At 42.4% G+C, this 26,279-nt stretch overlaps 1 protein-coding gene across 1 annotated transcript; it reads right to left on the bottom strand.

Moving 5' to 3' along the window:
- Window positions 1–470: 470 nt before the first annotated feature.
- Window positions 471–24,157, bottom strand: LOC139381716 (suppressor of fused homolog). The gene is made up of 12 exons (XM_071125442.1): window positions 23,634–24,157; window positions 14,010–14,144; window positions 13,355–13,491; window positions 11,134–11,276; window positions 10,888–10,973; window positions 9,099–9,171; window positions 8,799–8,955; window positions 7,388–7,490; window positions 6,761–6,895; window positions 6,386–6,524; window positions 6,218–6,286; window positions 471–2,560 (listed from the first exon to the last, which is right to left on the bottom strand). Exons 1-12 carry the CDS (start codon window positions 23,780–23,782, stop codon window positions 2,471–2,473), a joined length of 1,416 nt encoding a protein of 471 aa, XP_070981543.1. The 5' UTR covers window positions 23,783–24,157; the 3' UTR covers window positions 471–2,470.
- Between the last annotated feature and the right edge of the window lie 2,122 nt (window positions 24,158–26,279).

Below are 26,279 nucleotides of genomic sequence, written 5' to 3'. Positions count from 1 at the left end.
CATGTTCTTCGACTGTTTGCTCGATGCTTTATTCTAGTCCCATCTCTGCAATTATTCAGGCTGTTCTTTCTTTCGAGCTCTCCTGGTGAGAGAGGAATGAAACACACGCTCAGGATGCAACTCCCAATAAAGCAGCGGCAAAGATTTTATGTGGCAGCGCTTCCAGTCCGATAACGTGACCTGTCTGACACGGGAAGGAGTCGAGGGAAATGGATGGTGACAAAAACAACTCATCCGAGATTCTCATGATTCCAGATGGGGAAAAAAATCATATCAAAAGTAATCTTTCAGTTTTAGTCTTTGTTCCTAGGTTCACCGCGAATGCATGCATCAGACCTACCTAAACTGAGAAAACTACAAAAGGAAATTATGAAGTAGCAAAATATTCAATATACCGAAATTAATTCATTATACATACACAATTAATGTACTTACACTAGTATAGACCATCAGACCAAAAACCACTGACGTGAATGTCGATTTCTGTTTAATGCAGTTTAGTGATTCCTTCATTCATCATAAAATAACAATAAACAGTAATATAAAGACCACACACAAAAATAAATCCCAATCGGAATAAAAAAAAGACACGGTAGAATACATGTGAACAGGTATAGAAAAAAGGAGACAGCTCCTGTTCTGGACTAACTAGCTATGGAATGCACTCATGGCATAACAGATATCTGGGATGCTGTATGCGTATAAAGACAGAGGTCCTTGATTGAAACTGATATATATTAAAATACAGGAGCGGTGACAGTAGATACAGTCTATACAATGCATGGAGCCAATACACTTCAAGGCCATGGCAGACTGACTCTGGTTCTGTTTCTACCAGAGCAAAACAATATATTCATGCAACAGTTGACACGCATTGTGACAGTGAAAGAATGAACAAGTTTCTGTGAAGAAAGTGGTGATAAAAAATGTGGCGTGGACCTAGGCTCTGACAAGTTCTAGTGGCTTCCTAAAAACACAGGGGCACTGACATCAGTTCTATCAACAAACATTTGATCCAACTAGGGACAGGAAACACAATGCAGTAAATGTTCATCAGTGAAAATGTCAGACTAACTTTATTTGTGGACACATGGGGAGTTCTCTGAAACGCTTTCCAACATTTCACTCTGACAGGCCTATAAACTCTTACAAACACAATATTTCCTCTAATAGTAGTTAACAGTCATTGTAGAGCTTCAGATATATTTCATAAAATTAACAGTAAAACATTATACACAAAATATTACTCTGTAAAATAATCAGGCTCTTGGCACAGGGGGACAAAGATTTGACAGGACACAATAGAATGAGAGGATCATGTGGTTTGATTGTCTGTATCCCAAATTACACCATATGCCAAGGGTCTTCAAACTTTTTTCCCAGGGACCCCCGCCCAGGCAATCCAGCGACCCAGAGACCCCCATCATATGTTAGCAAAAAATGATAATGTGTATAATAAATGGCAAGGAGAGGTAAAATAAAATAATTGATCTGGGAGATATTAATTTGACCTCCCCAATTATAATTGGAAGAGGAAGTGTACACTAACATTGGAATTACCTTAATAGCTAGTAGGCCAACACATTTCTGCAAAAATTGACGTCCACGTCAAGAAAGCTTACCAGTAGCCATCGGCACTTTCCCGGTACATGGATATTCACAAAAACATTGGAATAACATTATTATTATTATTATTTTTTTAATGAACAGCCCCTGCAGTGCCTGCATGCTGTGGACCCGTTTGAAAACCCCTCATAAGGCTCTGGACAAAATAAACTATATAGGGAAGGCGGCACAATTTCAGATTTGCACAGAGGTCGACACTGAATAGAGTTGTCTAAATTCCACAACATCTTGTCCAATACAAACCTCATGGGAAACTGGTAGCACCTTTGGCTTGACCATAGATACACTTTATAACACATTAAGCAAATGTCCAGCACTTAAACAACAAATAAACACATAGGCCTTTTAAGAGAGCACTTCAAATGGAATGTGGCCCTAGAAAACCAAAAAACAGAATCCTTGAACTAAATGAACTGGCCCTGCATTTTTGCCTGTGCTACAAACATATTGAGTCTAGTGGGATGTCACATCCTAACTAGAAATTTTACCCATTCACAAGACATAGCAACTATGTATCATCTAGCAAGGCAGCTATCTGGAGAAACAGGTTTCCGGAACATCTCCAGGCGTTTCTACAAGGTTAGAAAAACGCAGTAGAAATTGGTAGCAGATGTGACAGAAAGAGATCAGGTGGAGGTCAGGTGTTTTCACTTTGGGCTAGAAGGCAGACCAGAGCCCATGGAACAGAGCAGGGTTGTGTTCAGTAAAATGGAAAACAACTTACAGGTACTACCTGAACTTCTGTTGGGAAATGCTTTGCAACGATGTGACCTACTGAACATGACCATTTAAAGTCTGAGTGAACAGGTCCAGAGTATTCTGTAGAGAGGAGTGGGTCCAAGTCTCACTGCAGAGGGCTGTCAAACACAGAGTCAGGCAGGACCGAGATCTTCAGTTTCTTTTCTGGCCAGCTGTATTCCTTCGGTAACTTGGTCTGGAAGGAGGAATCAAACAGGAGAAAAACATTTATTGACAGATACAGAACATGGAGTTCAAACATTCTGGAAACTTTGCCAGGTTTTTCTATTCCCTGTTTTTTCTGGGAATCTTCCAAACAGGATTTCTGAAAAATCTAGGATTTTTGGGGGAATTTTGCAAATGTAATATTACAGGATTACCTATCTTCTTGAAAGGCCAAGGATCTGTTGGTAACCTCCCCATTCTGCCCCTGGAAACCTTCCTCTGAGGAAAGATCTGAATCACATACTGTGCATGCGTTTCTTTACCTCTTTATGCCCACATTTTGGGTCACCCTCCCTTTACATTTGTAACTGTCAATCGTGAATGATAATTCTTCAAGTTTTACCGGTGACATGTCCATGCAGCATCTGCATACCAACCATTTGATCTGAATCAGTTTCATGGGAATATGCATTTAGATCTTCTCAAGTTAGTTGGTATCATAAGTATGTCACCGATCTAAAACTAAATATTCCATAATGTCCAAGTGAAAAGAAAATTAGTTGTGGAATTAGTATTCATCCCATTTGTTTAGGCAAGCCTAAATTAGTTCAGGAGTAGATGTGGCTTAAAAAAATCATAAGACTTGCTCTGTGTGAAAAAAATAGGGGTTGACATGATTTTTGAATTACTACCCCTTCCATATGTAACATTCGGTAAGTATTCAGACCACTTATTCTAAAATGGATTGGAGTCCAGCGGTGGTAAATTCAATTGATGGGACAAGATTTGTAAAGGCACACACCTGTCCATACAAGATCCCACAGTTGACAGTGTATGTCAGAGCAAAAACCAAGCCATGAGGTCGAAGGAATTGTCTGTAGAGTTCCGAGACAGGATTGTGTCCAGGCACAGATCTGGGGAAGGGTACAAAAACATTTCTGCAGCATTGAAGGTCCAAGAACACAGTGGCCTCCATCATTCTTATATGCAGGAAATTTGGAACCACCAAGACTCTTCCAAGAGCTGGCCGCCCGGCCAAACTGAGCAATCGGGGGAGAAGGGCCTTGGTCAGTGAGGTGACAAAGAATCCGATGGTCACTGACAGAGCTCTAGAGTTCCTCTGTGGAGATGGGCGAACCTTCCAGAAGTACAACAATCTCTGCAGCAATCCACCAATCTGGCCTTTATGTTAGAGTGGCCAGATGGAAGCCACTCCTCAGTAATAAGCACATTACAGCATGCTTGGAGGCACCTAAAGGACTCCAAGACCATGGAGAAACAATGGAGAAAGATTCTCGGGTCTGATGAAACCAAGATTGAACTCTTTGGCCTGAATGCCAAGCGTCACATCTGGAGGAAACCTGGCACCATCCCTACGGTGAAGCATGATGGTGGCAGCATCATGCAATGGGGATGTTTTTCAGTGGCAGGAACTGGGAGACTAGTCAGGATGGAGGGAAAGATGAACAGAGAAAAGTACAGAGAGCTCCTTGATGAAAACCTAATCCAGAGAGCTCAGGACCTCAGACTGGGGGCGAAGGTTCACCTTTCAGTAGGACAACGACCCTAAGTACACAGCCAAGACTATGCAGGAGTGGCTTCGGGGACAAGTCTCTGAATGTCCTTGAGTGGCCCAGCCAGAGACCAGACTTGCACCCGATTAACATCTATGGAGCTACATGAAAAGAGCTGTTCAGCGACGTTCCCCATCCAATCTGACAGAGTTTGACAGGATCTTCAGAGAATGGGAGAAACTCCCCAAATACAGGTGTGACAAGCTTGTAGCATCATACCCAAGACTTGAGGCTGTAATCACTGCCAAAATGTGCTTCAACAAAACTGATTAAAGGGTCTGAATACTTAGGTAAATGTGATAAATTATTTTTTAAATAAAAAAACACTGTAAAAACCTGTTTTTGCTTTGTCATGAGGTAGTGTGTGTTGAGGGAAAAAACTATTTAAAACATTTTTAGAATAAGGCTGCAACGTAAAGAAATGTGGAAAAAGTCAAGGGGTCTGAATACTTTCTGAATGCACTGTATGTAAGGTCCAGTATTGAATTTCAGGCACATATTCAACTACAAAGATCAGGGAGCTTTTCGAAAGCCTCAAAGAAGGGCAGTGATTGGTAGATGGGTAACAGGGATTGGTAGATGGGGTGGCAGGTAGCCTAGTGGTTAGCGCGTAGGACTAGTAACCGAAATGTTGCAAGATCGAATCCCCGAGCTGACAAGGTAAAAAAACATGTATTTCTGCCCCTGAACAAGGCAGTTAACCCACTGTTCCTAGGCAGTCATTGAAAATACGAATTTGTTCTTAACTGACTTGCCTGGTGAAATAAAACATCAAATAAAGACATTGAATATCTCTTTAAGCATGGTCAAGTTAACAATTATGCTGAGGATGATGTATTTAACCACCCAGGCACATCAAAGATAGTTCAGAATGACTCAGCTGCAGGACAGGAAGGAAACTTTTCTGGGATGTCACCATGAGGCATTTGAACACCATAGCTGCGATGGGAGCTAACGGATGGACCAACAACATTTTCGTGACTCAACCATTAATACATTAAATGAAAGAGTGAAAATAATTCAAATATAAAGAACACAAATATTCCCAAACATGTATCCTGAAGAACTGAAAATAATTAGGCAAATATTGCACAAAGCTCTTACCCAAGAAGACTCACAGCTGTAATTGCTGTGTTTAATTAACATGTATTGACTCAAGGGGGTGAATCTAAATAAAGGTACACTATTTATACAAAAGTATGTGGACACCCCTTCAAATGAGTGGATTCGACCATTTCAGCCACACCAGTTGCTGACCTGTGTATAAAAATAAATTTAAAAAAAATCAAGCACCCAGCCATGCAATCTCCATTGTCAAACATTGGCAGAATAATGGCCTTACTGAAGAGCTCAGTGACTTACATCAGGTGGAAAGTCTTCCCAGAAGATTGAAGGCTGTAACAGCAGGAGAGGGACCAACTCCATATTAATGCCCATGATTTTGGAATGATATGTTCGACGAGCACATGTCCACATACTTTGTCATATAGTGAATTTGTTTTTTTCATTAATCTTTAAGAAATGTATGTATTTGTCATCCACTTTGACACAGTACTTTGTGTAGATCGTTACCAAAAAAAAAACTTAAATACATTTTAATCCTATCAATACCGTTGAAACTATACTGAAACCAAATATAAATTAAAAATGTAAAGTATTGTTCCATGTGCTGAAATAAAAGATCGCATAATTTTTCCATACTCAAAAAAACCTTAATTCTCTTATTTTGTGCACAAATTTGTTTACATCTGTCAGTGAACATTCCTCCTTCAATCCATCTACTTGATAGGTGGCATATCAAGAAACAGATTAAACAGCAATAGAATTACACAGGTGCACCTTTTGCTGGCCACAAAAGTGTGCAGTTGGGCCACAAAAGTGTGCAGTTGGGTCTTTATTACATGAGCACCATTCTCCATCCATCACTGAAATTCACCAGAGTAGCCTGTTCTTTGGGTAGCCAATTGAGCAGAGATTGCGTAAAGTAGAGAATCCCACATGCGCAGGAGCTTCGAACTATTAGCTGTCGGGAAGACGGTTCCAGAGAACTCAGATCCACAGCCACATTCTTTATATTACCCCTGTAAAGAACGGTAAAAGGTGTTTCCAATCACCTCCTCTCGAGTGTTGAGCTCCGATAGATCTCCAAGCATCTGTTCAACAAACTCCTCAGTCAGCAATATCTGAGGAGATATGGTAACATAAGAACATGCAGTAAGCACATGCAGCAAGTACGCACTTGAAACAGTTTGTGTGTGTGCCAGGAGCCAGGGCGTGTGTACCTGTAGCCAAGGTCCATGTGCGGCATACGGGTGTTCCTCAGTAGCAAAGGCCCCCTCTACTCCGGTGGATACGAAGGTGATGGCTGTGTCTCCATTTATACTCTTATAGGTGAAGTGTCTACCATGGAGCAAACGACCCCTAAGCACAGAATACGTCCAGTACAACAATCATTCAACATCACTGAACACATACTTTATGGAAAATGTCTGCTGGGTTGGAGAACCTGCTTCTTCTTACCATCCGTTTCTCTCAGCTCCCCATCTATCCCCCTTTCACATACAAACGGCTCTGTCAGATGACCCTAGTCTTGTTTGATTTAAAGTATGTATGTGGGAAGACCCATAATCATCCCCAACTCTAGTGTGTGTGCGCACCTGAGACAGAGGGGCAGCAGTGTTCCTGACTCCTGGTTGAATTTCAGATGAACACTTTCCAGTTGTCTGGTACGTACTAGCTCGTGAGGAACGATGGCCGCTGAACTCTCACTCTCCAGACTGTCCTTACGACTTCTAGAGAAAGAGAGAGATTCAAATGACAACTTAGGTACAGGGGAAACATCAAGTCCGGTGGTGGCCTGTATCTCCCTATAAAGTGTGTGAAAGAGTTTGCTATGGCTTGTAACAACCTTGCCCCTCATCTTTCTCTTACCTGTGATACAGCTGGCTCTGCAAATGGCCCATTGTCTATGGAGAAACCAGGGGAAGAATTGTACCACATACAATATCATACACCTATCATGTGTTCAATGTCCCAGTACTACTTTGTACTCAGTGGGATCTCATGGCTCTGTCTCTGGATGGGTTAAAGGGAGGGGTATGGGTGTATATGGCGAGTCTACTCTAGAGAACACTAAAAATAAGGGAGTGAAAGCTGTTGGTGTGACATCACTGCTTGAGAGGAAAGAAAAAACATAAGAGTGCGTGTCTCAATGCTGACTCAGAATAAAAGTTTGGAGTGGGAAAGTGAGTAAAGAAAGCTTAACTGTGTGTGCATGTACTCACTGAGGCCTGTCATGTCCTTGTCTCTGTGAGTTGATAGGGGGTAGTGCTGCTTTAGTGTTGAACTCCAATCCTTTTCTCAGGGCTTCTCTGATCTGCTCTGTATCTGCAGGGGACAAACCATTGGGTTAGTTTTGGGACATACAATAACATTAGGACACAAAACCACTCAGGACTTCACTTACCCTAATCTTGGTAGTGTTCAATAAGGCACAATGAAATATATATTTTTTTGCAACAGAAAACAAATAGGAGTGGTTCAAAAAAGTCCAGGTAGTACAGCCCTATTTCAATCTGTTTTCTTACATTTGGTGGCTATTGAACAGAATGCATGTCAGATCTATGAGAGCCCATTAGAAGTGTCTTGTGCCTTCAGAAAGTAGTCATACCTCTTGACTTATTTCATTTTGTTGTGTTCCAGCCTGATTTCAAAATTTATTTTACATATTTTTTCCTTAGACCCAGAAAGACTAAGAGATTTGAAAATGTGGATGGAAAAATATGAGAAAATTCTTATTTTTCAAATTCTTCACGGTCTGTCAAGTTGGTTGTTGATCATAAAAAAAGCCATTTAAGTCTTGCCATAGATTTTCAGGCCGATTTAAGTTCAAAACTGTAACTAAGCCACTTACGAACATTCAATATCGTCTTGGTAAGCAACTCCAGTGTATATAAGCCCTTGTGTTTCAGGTTATATAAGCCCTTGTGTTTCAGGTTATTGTCCTGCTAAAAGGAGAACTTGTCTCCCAGGGTCAGAAAGCAGACTGAACCAGCTTTTCCTTTAGGATTTTGCCTGTGCTTAGCTCCATTCAGTTTCTTTTTTTATCCTGAAGAACTCCCCAGGCCTTAACGATTACAAGCATAGCCATAACATGATGCAGCAAACACTATGCTTGAAAATATGGAGAGTGGTACTCCGTAATGTGCTGTATTGGATTTGCCCCAAACATTAGGAGTGTTACCAATTGATTTTATTCTTCAATAACACAAAATCAAATCAGAAAAATAGGTTTATTTGAGGACAAATCAAGATGTTATGTTGGGAGGTAGATGTCCAGTCTCCCCTGTCTTTACAAATAATTGTATGTGTGGGATACAGAGATGAGGTAGTCATTCAAAATTCTTGAACACAGAGTGAGTCCATGTAACTTATTATGTGACTTGTTAAGCAAAGTGTTACTCCTAAACTTATTTAGGCTTGGCATAACAAAGGGGTTGAATGCTTATTGACTCAAGAAATTTCAGGTTTTAATTCATTTGTAAAAATGTCTAAACATAATTCCACTGACATTTTGGTTTATGTGACAATCTCAATTGAATCCATTTTAAATTCAGGCTGTAACAACAAAATGTGGAAAAAGTCAAAGGGTGTGAATACTTTCTGAAGGCACTGTAGGTTAGGTGTGTGTGTCACCTTTTTCCGACAGTCTTCGTGGCTGAGATCCTATACAGATTGAGCGGCTGTCTTCTTCATCCTCGGGCGGTCGGCTGAGGTCATCCCACACACACTTGGCGCTCACGCCGCTCAGGTTGGAGCCCTCCGTCTCTATACCCTGGTCCACACGCTCCGGCTTAGGATGAGCACACACACACGCACGCAAACATTAACACTAGCCAACACACATTAACACTAGCAAAGACCCACACATTGTGGGGACTGAACCAGTAGGTGGAGCTGTTTGAATGAAAACAGTATAATTAATCAAAACCTTACTTGTAAATGAGGGTCGATGTCAAAGATGGTCTCTCCTCTCCTCATGTCAGTTATCAACCAGGGCCCTCCAGCACTAAACACATACAGCACGGAGGGGAAAAGTTCATCGTTAACATGGACTTGGTCACACTGGGATAAAGTTAATGTGAAATAAGACGAGTAGAACGCAGTGGTGAAAAAAGTACCACATTTTCATACTTGAGTAAAAGTAAAGATACTTTAAAAGAAAATGACAAGTACAAGTCACCCAGTAAAATAAGTGAAAACACTTGATTTTAAATGTACTTAAGTATCTAAAGTAAAAGTTATTTTTGCTCCTTTGCACCCCAGTATCTCAACTTGTACACTCATCTTCTGCACATCCATCACTCCAGTTTTTAATTTTCTATATTGTAATTATTTCACCACTATGGCCTATTTATTGCCTTACCTCCGTTATCCTACCTCATTTGCACACTGTATATAGACTTTTTCTACTGTATTATTGACTATGTTTGTTTGTTCCATGTGTAACTCTGTTTGTGTCGCACTGCTTTGCTTTATCTTGGCCAGGTCAGTTGTAAATGAGAAATTGTTCTCAACTAGCCTACCTGGTTAAATAAAGGTGAAATAAAAATATATATAAATACACACACACAGTTGAAGTCGGAAGTTTACATACACTTAGGTTGGCGCCATTAAAACTCGTTTTTCAACCACTCCACAAATTTCTTGTTAAACAAACTATAGTTTAAGCAAGTCGTTTAGGACATCTACTTTGTGCATGACAAGTAATTTTTCCAACAATTGTTTACAGACAGATTATTTCACTTATAATTCACTGTATCACAATCCCAGTGGGTCAGAAGTTTACATACACTAAGTTGACTGTGCCTTTAAACAGCTTGGAAAATTCCAGAAAATTATGTCATGGCTTTAGAAGCTTCCGATAGGCTAATTGACATCATTTGAGTCAATTTGAGGTGTACTTGTGGATGTATTTCAAGGTCTACCTTCAAACTCAGTGCCTCTTTGCTTGACATCATGGGAAAATCAAAAGAAATCAGCCAAGACCTCAGAAATAAAATTGTAGACCTCCACAAGTCTGGTTCATCCTTGGGAGCAATTTCCAAACGCCTGAAGGTACCACGTTCATCTGTACAAACAATAGTACGCAAGAATAAACACCATGGGACCACGCAGCCGTCATATCACTCAGGAAGGAGACGCGTTCTGTCTCCTAGAGACATACCAAGCATCGGCTGGAGAGGTGTAAAGCTTGCCACCATTGGACTCTGAAGTAGTGGAAACACGTTCTTTGGAGTGATGAATAACACTTCACCATCTGGCAGTCCGACGGACGAATCTGGGTTTAGCGGTTGCCAGGAGAACGCTACCTGCCCAAATGCATAGTGCCAAAGGTAAAGTTTGGTGGAGGAGGAATAATGGTCTGGGGCTGTTTTTCATGGTTGTGGCTACTTGACTGGCCTGCACAAAGCCAGTACCTAAACCCCATCGAACACCTTTGGGATGAATTGGAACACCGACTGCGAGCCAGGTCTAAATCGCCCAACATCAGTGCCCAACCTCCCTAACGTTTGTGGCTGAATGGAAGCAAGTCCCCACAGCAATGTTCTAACATCTAGTGGAAAGCCTTCCCAGAAGAGTGGAGAGCTGTTATAGCAGCAAAGGCGGGACCAACACCATGTTAATGCCCATGATTTTGGCATGAGATGTTAGACAAGCAGGTGTCCACATACTTTTGCTCATGTAGTACATCTCACATTTCAAACATGGACCTCAAACTCACACATGGACCCCTCGGAGCAGCTCCAGCATTCCTTGGCCGTTCCACTGCTGGGCCGCCTGCAACTCTTCTGTACACACACCCACAATCTATATAGAGAGGAGAGGGAGTTACACACACAAAAAAAGTGGAGTAAGAAAGATGGTTACAGAACACGCACAGATGAGGAGACAGACATAATGCTATTATAGACTCAAAAGGAAGGAGTTGAGAAGGTAGGCTGGAGAGCCTGGAGCAAGATTAGCTCACCTGCAGGAAGTTGACCAGGCCGAAGGGGGTGTGGACCGGAGTCATCTGGGGGTCTTCAGTGAGCAGCATGTGTTGGATACGAGACTCACTGTTGTCCAGGGGACTGTGCCACGATATGTGGTCTCCACTGCAAAACGTGTTTTCTACAGGACAGAGAAGAGACATGGAGGTTAGACTACTCAGTGACATACTGGAAAATAGTAGGGCCGGGATAATACCAGTACTGCAATACTTGTTTGTTTTGTTCCCTTGCCATGATACTAAGTGCATTTAACTTCATTAGGAAAAAAATATTGCGATACGGATATCGTCCCAGCCCAAGAAAATACATACATTTTCTCAGCACTAGTCTAACAGCAAATGAGAAAGTCAAGGCGAAGGAGAAAGGAAGTGTGTGTATGTGAGAGAAATTGATAAGGGAGAGAGAGAAATTGAAGCGAAAGAGCCCATGAGGGGGAGACCGCAATTAAGCGATCCAGAGGAATCCATCTGCTTGGGAGGCAACAGGGACCTAGTCCAGCTATACTTGAAAAGAGAGGGGGGATGTTGTTATGCTTCCCTTCGAGGTCTGAAGATTGTTGTATTGCAAAAAACGGTCTGAAAGGTCTGCTGGCTCCCCACAGGCAAAATTGATTGGATGTTACAAAACGCACATATTTTACATTGTAATTTCAGAAAATGTCCATAATATATCTGTCACTAAAAGTGGAATGATAGTGTTTCACAGTATTACACTAGTGTTGTGACTGAAGATCTTACAATTAAAATATCACAGCCAAATCGGTTCTATTTGATTGTCACACTCTCTCAATATATCAGCTATGTGAATCGATTTGGCAGCTTATCATATGGCATGCATAGCCAATGCAGCCATAGGCCTACAGTATAATGGCATTACTGGTCTTATGGGCATCGGTCATCTGAAGGAGAATAGCTAAACTCATTGTTTACATGTTGAGCTATATGTTCTCAATTTAAAATGATACCAGTACAGAACGTATGAGGCAAACCATGCCAGATTCTGTACATGCCTTTTAGGTACGGTAATTTTCATTCAAATCCAACCCTTTTAATTTAGGTACAGTATGAAAATAAGGAGATGACAATTAGGCTACACGAGATAAGTATTACAAGTAACATTTTATGAAGTTCATTTTATTTAATTCATTTTAGCAATGTTGCTTTCAAAATGATTGCAGTTGTTCCCATAGAAAGAGCAACCGTCTTTGTATCACTGACCCTGGATAAGCTAGAGACTGGGCTAACACCGCTAACCTTTAAGGTCACTAATATGTTGTTTTTATAACAATTTTGTTGGCTTTATAATCAGAGAAATTGAACTAGCTAGTAGCTAGCTAGTTATAGGCTCTAGCTAGTTTTTTTCCCCCCAACTCCGATTTACTCGAGGCATACAACGCAGCATAGGGATAACCTATAGGCCTTGTTTTAATTTCTATATTTTTTTATGTATTCATTCGGGTTCACAGTGTATCATTACGGCCCTAGCAGATGGGGGTAGAATAACCTAGAGAGAATGGGCTCCCCCTCCCTCTGTTTCCCTGACCGGCTTTTAAACACTCCCACACTCCCCTCCTCAATGTAATCTTTAAATGCGGCTAGATGATTTAAAGGACTTAGCAAAGTGGCGCACACACACCAGGAAACGTCTGTGAGAAAGGGAGAAACGTTTTCACAGCTGTAAAGGATACTGTTCCTCAGCTAAGACAACTTTTAACACACTTCTCCCATCAGAGAAAGGGAAATGAGACTTCTTCTGGGCTCTGGGGACACTAAAGAACCGCACAGAGCTGGCTAGGTCTTTAAAAACACAGGTGTCATACATTACATAACATACATACTCTTCTAGTCCACATTTACTTCCATTCAGCCCTTATTCTAAACAGGCAAGCTGAATGAGAACACATTTTACAGGCTACATGAGGAAGTTGCAGCAGAGAAGCGAAGGGTTGAAAGAGCCAATGGGAAGCTGGGGATGATTGGGCTGAGTTCCACTAAGTGCTCTCCTTAGCAAAAACATCACTGACGTAGGTTACATGAGGTTAAATACTGACATGCTCCAAAATGTCCATGCAGACACAGGGGAGCACTCTGTGCGGTGAAGTAACAAAGTGGCTGGGAATGCATAATGCCCGAGTGCCTGCCTTGTAATTGTTAGACAAACAAGTCCCTTTCTCCTCACCTTACTCTGCCTGGTCCTTACCTGATTGGAAGACATAGCGGGCCAGGCCCTGCATGAGTTCAGCCGGCCAAGTAGGAGGGGCTGTTTCTCCCACCTCTCTCTTCAGCCTGAACGTCAGCTCAAAGCCAAAGCCACTGGGGCCTTCCTGGCCTGTAAACCTGACAATACACATACAGAATTCCCACACTTAATTCAAGCAGTCTCTCTCATCAGGTTTGTGTGTGTGTGTGTGTGTGTGTGTGTGTGTGTGTGTTAATTAGCCAAACCCTGGGCCCTCCTAATTTGACAGCAAGTCAACACCATAAACCCAGATTATCCTTTCCTTTAGTTACTTTTCATTACCCAATCCACCCATTCAGTAACACTGCAAAATTATGGCAAACATGCATTAAGAATGGCTGCTGTTTGAAGGGGAGAAAACGGGGAGATTGCTGGGAATTGTGGGGGAGCCGAGCTAGCAAGTCTACTCAAGAACAATACAAAACAAGGGGGTGAAAACTGTTGATGTGAAATAACCTTCAGAGGAACAAGAAAAACAAGTGTGGAAGCATCTCAATGCTGATTCTGCAGAATGACACAAAGGAGTGAAAGTGAACAGCTGCACACACCATGTGTCAGTGTGTTAGTAACCTGGGCAACTTGGTCCGCCAGAGCTCTAACCTGAAGTACTACTTACTCATGTACTCTGTTGTCTCCATACAGGTCACTGAGTCCGAAGCTGATGTAGTGCCAGTGTTCCTGTACGTCTTGTGCTGCACAGCCCATGTTACGGTACATACTGATGTAGTCCAATGGATCAGGACCTCCCAACCTGTAGATACACACTACTGTTAAAAGTGCAACACCTGCCAAATGCGGGTAGATTTTGGAATTGGTGGGTAAGATGTCTATTTCACCAGCCACGTTGGCGGGTGGTCAGGTCACAATGCGAGCAACATGTGAATAAAAAAGTATGATCACATTTAGTTAAATAAATGCAGCAATACCTGTTTTCAAAGTATTTATACCCTTTTGTTGCATAGCTGGTAAATTGAATCGCACAAAATCAAAGAACTACGAATCCTAAATAGACTATGGGGGCTGTGCACATGTAATGAGCAGAGTGAAAGATTCATTTTTAGAAGCGCTGCGCACAGGCATAAAAGTTGGTCTAATTTACTGAAGTCAGTTTGTCCTTGTGTTTCTTGGCTATTTACACTGTTTTGTTAACAAGTTAGGTTGTTTTTCTGTTTGAGTTAACTGCTAGGGAAGACAAGACATCTCACAGGCACAAACATGACTCCAGTCGCTCTACCAAAGTAACGTCCCCGCCCATAAAAGGGACAGGTGAATGTCTCACCTGTGATACTTTTGGTTAAAAGACTCAGGTCACAAAAAAATGAAATTAAACAATATATCACATTATCTTCTTAGTAGTAATACATTTGTTTTAGAAACATTACAAAGCATGCGCATCCGTTGGTGTAATTTTATCAGCCCCAAAATATTTTTGCTGGTTAAACAATCTCGAGTAGCTGGTAGATTTTTAAAATCATAACCCAAAATAAGGTGTTTTACACAGTTTTGTTTACAAACTCTGTAGGCTTTAGCTTTAAAATAATATGCTTAGCTATACCTATCATGTTGGTCTCACGGACTATCAATCCTTGAGGGAGTTCGATTAACCTGCGCCGCAGTGTACCGGGCTAGGCACGTGATGTGAAAGGGCAAAAGCCGCAAGAGAGGGGCGCCTATTCACACACAATTTGACTTAAATACAAATTTTGTTGTGTTATTTTTTGATAAAGTACGACTGGAGTTTATATATAAATACCTAGAATATTTACATTTTGGGGAATCTCTAATAAAATGGGTTAAAGTTATGTATAGTAACCCTAGGTGTAAAATAGTAAATAGTGTAACATAACAGAAAGTTTGAAACTGTCCAGAGTAAAACAAGGTATTTTTGGCCTTCCTCTGACATCAGGTGCTGTAGGTGTCCTGGAGGGCAGGTAGTTTGCCCCCGGTGATGCGTTGTGCAGACCTCACTACCCTCAGGAGAGCCTTGCGGTTGTGGGCGGAGCAGTTGCCGTACCAGGCGGTGATACAGCCCGACAGGACGCACTCGATTGTGCATCTGGAAAAGTTTGAGAGTGTTTTTGGTGACAAGCCAAATTTCTTCAGCCTCCTGAGGTTGAAGAGGCGCTGTTGCACCTTCACCACGCTGTCTGTGGGTGGACCATTTCAGTTTGTCCGTGATGTGTACGCCGAGGAATTTCAAAGTTTCCACCTTCTCCACTACTGTCCCGTCGATGTGGATAGGGGGGTGCTCCTTCCGCTGTTTCCTGAAGTCCACGATAATTGTTTTGTTGACGTTATTTTCATGACACCACACTCCGAGGGCCCTCAACCCCTCCCTGTAGGCCGTATTTGTTGGTAAACAAAGCCTACCACTGTAGTGTCGTCTGCAAACTTGATGATTGAGTTGGAGACGTGCATGGCCATGCAGTCGTGGGTGAACAGGGAGTACAGGACAGGACTGAGAACGCACCCTTGTGGGACCCAGGGTAGAGGATCAGTGGGGTGGAAATGTTTCCTATCCTCACCACGTGGGGGCGGCCTGTCAGAAAGTCCAGGACCCAGTTGCACAGGGCGGGGTCGAGACCCAGGGCTTAATGACGAGTTTGGAGGGTACTATATGGTGTTAAATGCTGAGCTGTAATCGATCAACAGAATTCATACATGGGCATTCATCTTGTCCAGATGGGTTAGGGCAGTGTGCAGTGTGATTGCGTCATTTGTGGACCTATTTGGGTGGTAAGCAAATTGGAGTGGGTCTAGGGTGTCAGGTAGGGTGGAGGTGATATGATCCTTGACTAGTCTCTCAAAGCACTTCATGACATAATTGAGTGCTATGGAGCAACAGCCGTTTAGCTCAGTAAGATTAGCTTTCTTGGGAACAGGAACAATGGTGGCCCTCTTGAAGCATGTGGGAACAGCAGACTGGGATAGGGATTGATTGAATATGTCCGTAAACACACCAGCCAGCTGGTCTGCGCTATGAGAACATGGCTTGGGACGCCGTCTGGGCCAGCAGCCTTGCGAGGGTTAACACGTTTAAATGTTGTACTCACGTTGGCCGCGGTGAAGGAGAGCCCGCAGGTTTTGGTAGCGGGCCATGTCCTGGCACTGTATTGTCCTTTGAGCCCGCAGGTGAAGGAGAGCCCACAGGTTTTGGTAGCGGGCCATGTCCTGGCACTGTATTTGTCTGGGAGCCAGACATTGTTGTCCGTGACGGGGATGGATTTATTTTTGTAATCCGTGATTGACTGTAGACCCTAGCACATACAGTTGAAGTTGGAAGTTTACATACACTAAGTTGACTGTGCCTTTAAACAGCTTGGAAAATGACAGAAAATGATTTCATGGCTTTTAATAGGCTAATTGACATAATTTGAGTCAATTGGAGGTGTACCTGTGGATGTATTTCAAGGCCTACCTTCAAACTCAGTGCTTCCTTGCTTGATATCATGGGAAAATAAAAATAAATCAGCTAAGTCCTCAGGAAAAAAATATTGTAGACCTCCACAAGTTTGGTTCATCCTTGGGAGCAATGTCCAAAAGCCTGAAGGCACCACGTTCATCTGTACAAACAATAGTACGCAAGTAAAAACACCACCACGCAGCCGTTATACCGCTCAGGAAGGAGACGTGTTCCGTCTCCTAAAGATGAATGTACTTTGGTGTGAAATGTGCAAATCAATCCCAGAACAGCAAAGGACCTTGTGAAGATGCTGGAGGAAACGGGTACAAAAGTATATATATCCACAGGAAAACGAGTCCTATATCGACATAACCTGAAAGGCCGCTCAGCAAGGAAGAAGCCAAAAAAACAGACTACGGTTTGCAACTGCACATGGGGACAAAGATCGTACTTTTTGGAGAAATGTCCTCTGGTGTGATAAAACAAAAAAAGAGCAGTTTGGCCATAATGACCATCGTTATGTTTGGAGGGAAAATGGGGAGGCTTGCAAGCTGACGAACACCATCCCAACCGTGTGTTGTGGAGGTGCTTTGCTGCAGGAGGGACTGGTGCACTTCACAAAATAGATGGCATCATGAGGGTGGAAAATGTTGTTGATATGTTGAAGCAACATCTAAAGACATCAGTCAGGAAGTTAAAGTTTGGTCGCAAATGGATCTTCCAAATCGACAATGACCCCAAGCATACTTCTAAAGTTGTGGCAGAATGGCTTAAGGAAAACAAAGTCAAGGTATTGGAGTGGCCATCACAAAGCCCTGACCTCAATCCTATAGAAAATGTGTGGGAAGCTTGTGGAAGGCTAAACGAAACATTTTACCCAAGTTAAACCATTTAAAGGCAATGCTACCAAATATTGAGTGCATGTAAACTTCTGACCCACTGGGAATGTGATGAAATAAACACTACTATTGTTCTGACATTTCATATTCTTAAAATAAAGTGGTGATCCTAACTGACCTAATACAGGGAATTTTTACTAGGACTAAGTGTCAGGAATTGTGAAAAACAATTTAAATGTATTTGGCTAAGGTGCATGTAAACTTCCAACTGCATGTCTCGTGTCTGAGCCGTTGAATTGCGACTCCACTTTTTCACTATACTGACGCTTAGCTTGTTTGATTTCCTTGCGGAGGAAATAGCTACACTGTTTGTATTCGGTCATGCTTCTGGTAGCCTTGCCATGATTAAAAGCAGTGGTACGCACCTTTCAGTTTTGCGTAACATATCCCAAGTGAGCCATGTTTCCGTGAAACTGAGAATGTTACAATCTGATGTCTCTCTGGAAGGTAACCCTTGCTCGAATTTCATCTACCTTGTTGTCAAGAGACTGTACATTTGCGAGTAGTATACTCGGGAGCGGTGAGCCCGTCTACGGAGCCTGACCAGAATCCCTCCACGGCCTCAGAGGTTTTAGATACTTTTGCTAACCTCTCTGGATTAAAACCAAATTGTGGTAAGTGTATTACTATATTACGTATTGGATCGCAAAAAAAAATATGCTAATTTTACATTACCGTGTAGTTTACCGATAAAATGGTCTGACAGGGATGTGGACATAATCGGTATACAAATCCCAAAAGAAATACATTCTCACGCCAATACATTTTTTGAGAAAGTTAGCAAAAATAGATAAGATCTTGCTACCATGGAAAAGAAAATACCTGTCTATTTGTGGAAAAATCACCCTGATTAACTCTTTAGTCATATCACAATTTGCTTATGGTTTTGCCTGCACCTAGTGACCTGCTTTTCAAATTATATGATTTTTTTTTTTACTTGGAATGGCAAGCCAGATAATTAAAAGGGCCTATTTATCTAACGAATACGAATGTGGAGGGCGGAATGATTAAATATTAAAGCATTAGACATCTCACTAAAGGCATCAGTCATACAAAAGTTATCCTTAAATCCAAACTGGTTCTCTAGTAAATTTGTAGGAATGTCTCATCCCATGTTCAAGAATTACCTTTTTTCCTTCATTCAGATTACAACTGCTCCCTTTCAGTTGTTTGAAAAGTAAATAAAGAAATAAAGAAACTCCAAAAGATCATTATTTTTTAAAACAAGCCGTAGAAAGTTGGTTGTAATTTCAGTTTAATCCACCTGAAAAAGACAGAACAAATAGTGGTTAAACTAAAATAAACTATTTGATACCTAAGCATTTTAAAGAAATGCTTAAAAAATGTATCATTTTAGTGAATGATATCATAAATAGGACTAGTGGAGTTGTCACGTCACACATGCAGCTAACACCAGACATATGGAAATGTCTGCTCTACCCAAAATTACAACCAACTAATTGCAGCATTACCACAAAAATGGAAGATGCAAGTGGAAGGGGAAAAAAAGTAAGGAACTTGTCTGTCGGCCCTGCATTAACTTGGGGGCAGTATAGTCACGTCCGGATGAAATGCATGCCCAAATTCAACTGCCTGCTACTCATCCCCAGAAGATAAGATATGCATATTATTAGTAGATTTGGATAGAAAACACTCTGAAGTAGAGGTTGACCGATTAATCGGAATGGCCAATTAATTAGGGCCGATTTCAAGTTTCCATAACAATCGGAAATCGGTATTTTTGGGCAACAATTTTGCCGTTTTTTTTTTTTTACACCTTTATTTAATCTTTATTTAACTAGGCAAGTCAGTTAAAAACACATTCTTATTTTCAATGACGGCCTAGGAACGAGACAGAACGACAGATTTTTACCTTGTCAGCTCGGGGGATCCAAACTTGCAACCTTACAGCAATCTTAACCAGGTGAAATTGTGTCACTTCTCTGGCGTTCATTGCACGCAGAGTCAGGGTATATGCAACAGTTTGGGCCGCCTGGATCATTGCGAACTAATTTGCCAGAATTTTACGTAATTATGACATAACATTGAAGGTTGTGCAATGTAACAGCAATATTTAGACTTAGGGATGCCATCCGTTAGATAAAATACGGAATGGTTCCATATTTCACTAAAAGAATAAACATTTTGTTTTCGAAATTATAGTTTCCGGATTCGACCATATTAATGACCTAAGGCTCGTATTTCTGTGTGTTAATATGTTATAATTAAGTCTATGATTTCATAGAGCAGTCTGACTGAGCGATGGTAGGCAGGCTCGTAAGCATTCATTCAAACAGCACTTTCGTGCGTTTTGCCAGCAGCTCTTATGTTTATGACTTCAAGCCTATCAACTCCCAAGATTAGGCTGGTGTATCCGATGTGAAATGGCTAGCTAGTTAGCGGGGTGAGTGCTAATAGCGTTTCAAACGTCACTCGCTCTAAGACTTGGAGTAGTTGTTCCCCTTGCTCTGCATGGGTAACGCTGCTTCGAGGGTGGCTGTTGTTGATGTGTTCCTGATTCGAGCCCATGTAGGAGCGAGGAGGGATGGAAGCTATACTGTTACACTGGCAATACTAAAGTGCCTATAAGAACACCCAATAGTCAAAGGTATATAAAATACAAATGGTATAGAGAGGAATAGTCCTATAATTCCTATAATAACTACAACCTACAATAACTACAACCTGGGAATATTGAAGACTCATGTTAAAAGGGACCATCAGCTTTCATATTTTCTCATGTTCTGAGCAAGGAATGTAAACATTAGCTTTTTTACATGGCACATACTGCACTTTTACTTTTTTCTCCAACACTTTGTTTTTGCATTATTTAAACCAAATTGAACATGTTTCATTATTTATTTTAGGCTAAATAGATTTTATGTATTATATGAAGTTAAAATAAGTGTTCATTCAGTATTGTTGTAAATGTCATTATTACAAATTGAAAAATAAAATAAAAATTATTATTATTTTTTAAATCTGCCGATTAATCGGTATCGGCTTTTTTTGGTCCTCCAATAATCGTTATCGGCGTTGATAAAATCATAATCGGTCGACCTCTAGTTTGAGACAATGCATTTCTGAAAATAATGCACCAATTTCAAATGAGGTTATTGGACATAAAGATTAACTTTATCGAACAAAACACACATTTGTCTAACATGGAGTCCTGGGAGTGCCATCCGGTGAAGATCAAAGGTTAGTGATTAATTTTAACGCTATTTCTGTCTTTTGTGACACCTCTCCTTCTTTGGAAAATGTCTCTGGTTTTCTGTGGCTAGGCGCTGACCTAACATAATCGAAAGGTGTGCTTTCGCCGTAAAGCCTTTTTGAAAATCAGACACTGTGGCTGGATTAACAAGACGTTTATCTTTAAAATGGTGTATTATACTTGTATGTTTGAGGAATTCTAATTCTGAGATTTCTGTTGTTTTGAATTTGGAGCCCTGCAATTGTTGGCGAGGTGGGACGCTACCGTCCCACATATCCCAGAGAAGTTAAACAGGTCAACACTCACAAGGACGCAGGGCTAGACGGATTACCAGGACGTGTACTCCGAGCATGCGCTGACCAACTGGCAAGTGTCTTCACTGACATTTTCAACCTCTCCCTGACTGAGTCTGTAATACCAACATGTTTCAAGCAGACCACCATAGTCCCTGTGCCCAACAACACATAGGGAACCTGCCTAAATGACTGCCGCCCCCTAGCACTCACGTCTGTAGCCATGAAGTGCTTTGAAAAGCTGGTCATGACTCACATCAACACCATTATCCCAGAGACCCTAGACCCCCTCAGGAGACTGAAGATTTATGGCATGGGTCCTCATATCATCAAAAGGTTCTACAACTGCCTGGTGTGGCAACGGCTCAGCTTTCGACCGCAAGGCACTACAGAGGCTAGTGCGACGGCCCAGTACATCACCGTGGCCAAGCTTTCTGCCATCCTGGACCTCTATACCAAGCGTTCTCAGAGGAAGGCCCTAAAAATTATCAAAGACTTCAGCCACCCATGTCATAGACTGTTGTCTATGCTACGGCAAGTGGTACCGGAACTCCAAGTCTAGGTCCAAAAGACTTCACAGCTTCTACCCCCAAGCCATAAAATGCCTTTACAGCTAATCAAATGGCTATACAAACTATTTGCATTTCTCCCCTCTTTTACACTGCTGCTACTCTTGGTCTATTATGTGTGCAGTCACTAAATCCACCTACATGTACATAAACTCAGCAAAAAAAGAAACGTCACATTACTGTCAACTGCGTTTATTTTAAGCAAACTTAACCTGTGTAGATATTTGTATGAACATAAGATTCAACAACTGAGACAAACTGAACAAGTTCCACAGACATGTGACTAATAGAAATGGAATAATAATATATCCCCCCTGGGGGTGGGTCAAAAGTAACAGTCAGTATATGGTGTGGCCACCAGCTGCATTAAGTAGTGCAGTGCATCCCCTTCTCATGGACTGCACCAGATTTGACAGTTCTTGCTGTGAGATGTTACCCCACTCTTCCACCAAGGCACCTGCACCCGGACATTTCTGTGGGGGGGGGGGGGGGGCAAGCCCTCACCCTCCGATCCAACAGGTCCCAGACGTGCTCAATGGGATTGAGATCCGGGCTCGTCGCTGGCCATGGCAGAACACTGACATTCCTGTCTTGCAGGAAATCACGCACAGAACGAGCAGTATGGCTTGTGGCATTGTCAAGCTGGGGGGGGGGGGGGGGGGGGTCATGTCAGGATGGCCCTGCAGGAAGGGTACCACATAAGGGAGGATGTCTTTCCTGTAACGCACAGCGTTGACATTGCCTGCAATGACAACAAGCTCAGTCCAATGATGTTGTGACAAACCGCCCCAGACAGACCATGACAGACCCTTACAACAGGCCTACAAGCCCTCAGTCCAGCCTCTCTCAGCCTATTGCGGACAGTCTGAGCACTGATGGAGGGATTGTGTGTTCCTTGTGTAACTCAGGCAGTTGTTACCATCCTGTACCTGTCCCGCAGGTGTGATGTTCAAATGTACCGATCCTGTGCAGGTGTTGCTACACGTGGTCTGCCACTATGAGGATGTTCAGCTGTCTGACCCGTCTCCCTGTAGCGCTGTCTTAGGTGTCTCACAGTACGGACATAGCAATTTACTGGCATGGTCACATCTTCAGTCCTCATGCCTCCTGGCAGCATGCCTAAGGCAAGTTCACTCAGATGAGCAGGGACGTTGGGCATCTTTCTTTTGGTGTTTTTTTAGAGTCAGTAGAAAGGCTTCTTTAGTGTCCTTAGTTTTTATAACTGTGACCTTAATTGCAGACATTGTTCCACAGGTGCATGTTCATTAATTGTTTATGGTTCATTGAACAAGCATGGGAAACAGTGTTTAAACCCTTTACAATGAAGATCTGTGAAGTTAATTGGATTTTTGTTAATTCTCTTTTTTTGCTGTGTTTATTACCACGCATAACCGGTGTCCCCGCACATTGTACCGGTACCCCGTATTTTACTGCTACTCTTTAATTATTTGTAATTTTATTTTTTAATTATAATTTTTTTACTTAACACGTATTTTTCTTAAAATTACATTGTGTTGTGTTGGTTAAGGGCTTGTAAGCAAGCATTTCACTCAGGTCTACCTACACCTGTTGAATTTGGCGCATGTGACCAATACAATTTGATTTGTTACAATTTTTATGACAACGTAAGAGAAAGTATGTTTTTGTTTGTCTTTGATGTTACTTAACTCAATGTCTTATATTTGATTCAATACAAAGTCGCCACTCAACTCAATCGTAAATCGTTGAGTTTTAGGCTACTAGCTAATTTAACGAGTTAACTTTCTCGCCGTATCCTGTTACCTTGGAAGGTTGTTATCTAGCTAAGTTAACGTCTTCTTCTGGATACATAACTTAGCTGGTTCACAAAGTTATCTACTCACCAGTATTTTACAATGGCTGTAACTTGTAAGGGGTTGGCCTGGTCGGGGTAGAGGCGCCTGCATTCCCCGTAGATTGCCTGCAGACCCGGAGGGAAGAGTGACGCCAGGGCGGGGGCTGCTGGTCCGCTGGTAGGCCGCACTTCGTCCATCCCCTACTGCTTCAGAAAGCTGGGAATACCTCCAAGGGCGACACAAATTACTTTCTCCAGGAAGATAAGGGAGAATCCCTCGGCTTACTGTTGGTTGATAGAACAACAGTAACTGTATTTTGAATTGTTGATATTGTTTAGAAGCTAAAGGAAACTGTCGCCCCACGATTGTTATCCCCACTCACTGTTGTTTGCTCCCACCTATGAAAACTTTTCCTCATTGGTTTGGGCTGTAGAAAGGAACGGAGGAACTGGTCAAGTTCGTTTTGCATGTCCCGGTGCCCCGTTTGAGGGAGTTTACATCACTTTAGATCATTCAATTGATCTTATTAAGTGAGACATCCACTCACCCGGGGTTACGGGACATGCGCCACTAATTGAGTGACGTTAACTCAATCCAGTCAAAGTGCCATTCTTGGGTAGGCGGTTCCAAATACAGAGATGTGGTTGGCTGAACAATTGTTAATCATTACCCGAGACCCTTTCGCAAGAACATGAACAACTTTTCCTCAAGTTTTTGATCACATTACAATTGATCATAATGTGTGTTTATTTTGGAGGGTGAAAGGTTCTGAATGTTGCAGTTATTTTCGCACCTAAAAAATACATGTTCAATACCAGATATCATATTTATTTCCAATGCAAAGTTATTTACCCGTTTTTTACAAAGCAACGACCTGGTGAAAAGAGTTACAGGGGGGACGAGAGGGGATGAAGCTGGAGATGATTTGGTTCCCATGATGGTATGAGCATAGACAATAATGGGGGCCCTCCTTTTCCTATAGTCCCACGATCAGCCCCTTTGTCTTGCTCACATTGAGGGAGAGGTTGTGGTCATCAGGCCAGGTAGTCCTGAGGCATGGTTCCAGGGCTCAGGTCCTCTGGGAGGGAGATGGAGAGTGAGAGAGAGAATGAGAGGGGGCATACTTAAATTCACACAGGACACCGGATAAGACAGGATAAATACTCCAGATATAACAGACTGACCCTAGCCCTCTGACACAAACTATTGCAGCATAAATACTGGAGGCTGAGACACGAGGGGTGGGGAGACACTGTAGCCCCGTCTAATGATACCCCCGGACAGGACCTATGATGTAGTAGGAGCACACATTTTTCACTGTAACACCACGTTTGACCTGGGCAATTCTTATGTTTCACCCCTTGTTTTCTGTCATGTAGCGTTTCAAGAGGCACCTGTCCTTCCTCATTCACACCACCCGGCACATGGAAAACCACAAACAGTTATTTCGTACCATCCTTTCACTACTTCCCCAACTATCAACAGCAATTTTCTGCACAGACCATGAGGAAGCTATTGAGGGAGCAATCCAGTTGTCAATTGCTGGAACCACATCTCGAACAATGTGAAGCACAAGATGGGGTCAGAGGGTGCCCAAGCTGTGGCCGATTATCAGCAGGCCATCAAAAAGCTCTTGGCCTCAAATCAAGGAGTGACTACGAAGGCACACTGGAGCCCTGATCTCGAGGTTTATTTCCATCAGTCGCTGTCCGACGCCATGGACAAGAGCACACAATATGTGCTAAACAGCTTGGGCATCCAGTCAGACGGAATTACCAACAAACTGCTCAGAGAGCTTCAATGCTGTCCTCAAGGCAAAGGTTGGATGAAAGAAGGTCAGAGTAGATAAACTAATTTATCTACTCTTCCAGCTCCAAACCAATGCTCTGAGGGAAGTGCTGAGGGGCTACTGTAACCTAGGGAATTGTGTGTGTGTCCTGTCAGGTGTCAGGTGTGTCTGAGCAGTGGACTAATTCCTAGCAGAGTAGGACATCTCAACTCTAAACTCTTCCTCTCTGAGGTCACCAAGAAAGAGAAGAACCTATGCAAGACATAGGGGTAAGAGAGAGAAGCTAGAGTTTGAGAGCGTTTCATACGTATTAATTTTGTACTCAGTGGTGTGTTTAGAACTAAATGTTTTTTCCCTGTGTCTCTTCTCTCCTCCACTCAGTTCCGTTCAGTGCTCCCTCCCTTCTCCTTCAGACAGTCCTCTCCCTCTGCAGCACCAACAGCTCCGGCTGCAGCTCTACAGCAGAGAAGCGTAAACACTCCTCAGCCTTCCCTGAGACCACCACTGGGACCCCCAGCAAACAGCCTTACCTAGGCCAGGGTAACAGCCTTACCTAGGCCACCCACCATGAACCCTCCTCCTTCAATGAGGGTCTCTCCTCCCAGGCCTCTAACCCCAGCCTGCTGCCCTGTAACTCATCACAACAACTGGAGGGTCTGGGGGCTAGTTCCAGTGGACCTCCATCCACCCTCTCCCACCAGAACCTATTGTACCCCTCTTACTACTCCAGTGGAAGGCCCTCTCAGCAGAATGTCCTGGGTATGTGAGCCATTTTGGAAATGTAGCCAGCAAAAAAATATAATAGATTTCAATATATTTAAAAGCTATTCGAAATACATGAAGATACATTTGCATCTTTCCTAATGCCTTAAAACAGGGATGGCCATCTCCAGTCTTAAGGGGAC

The sequence above is a fragment of the Oncorhynchus clarkii genome, chromosome 23, assembly GCF_045791955.1.
Source record: "Oncorhynchus clarkii lewisi isolate Uvic-CL-2024 chromosome 23, UVic_Ocla_1.0, whole genome shotgun sequence".
In the NCBI taxonomy this organism is placed as follows: Eukaryota; Metazoa; Chordata; class Actinopteri; order Salmoniformes; family Salmonidae; genus Oncorhynchus; species Oncorhynchus clarkii.
Note: the sequence above shows the minus strand (reverse complement) of the source record. Positions and strands in the feature narration are given on the sequence as shown.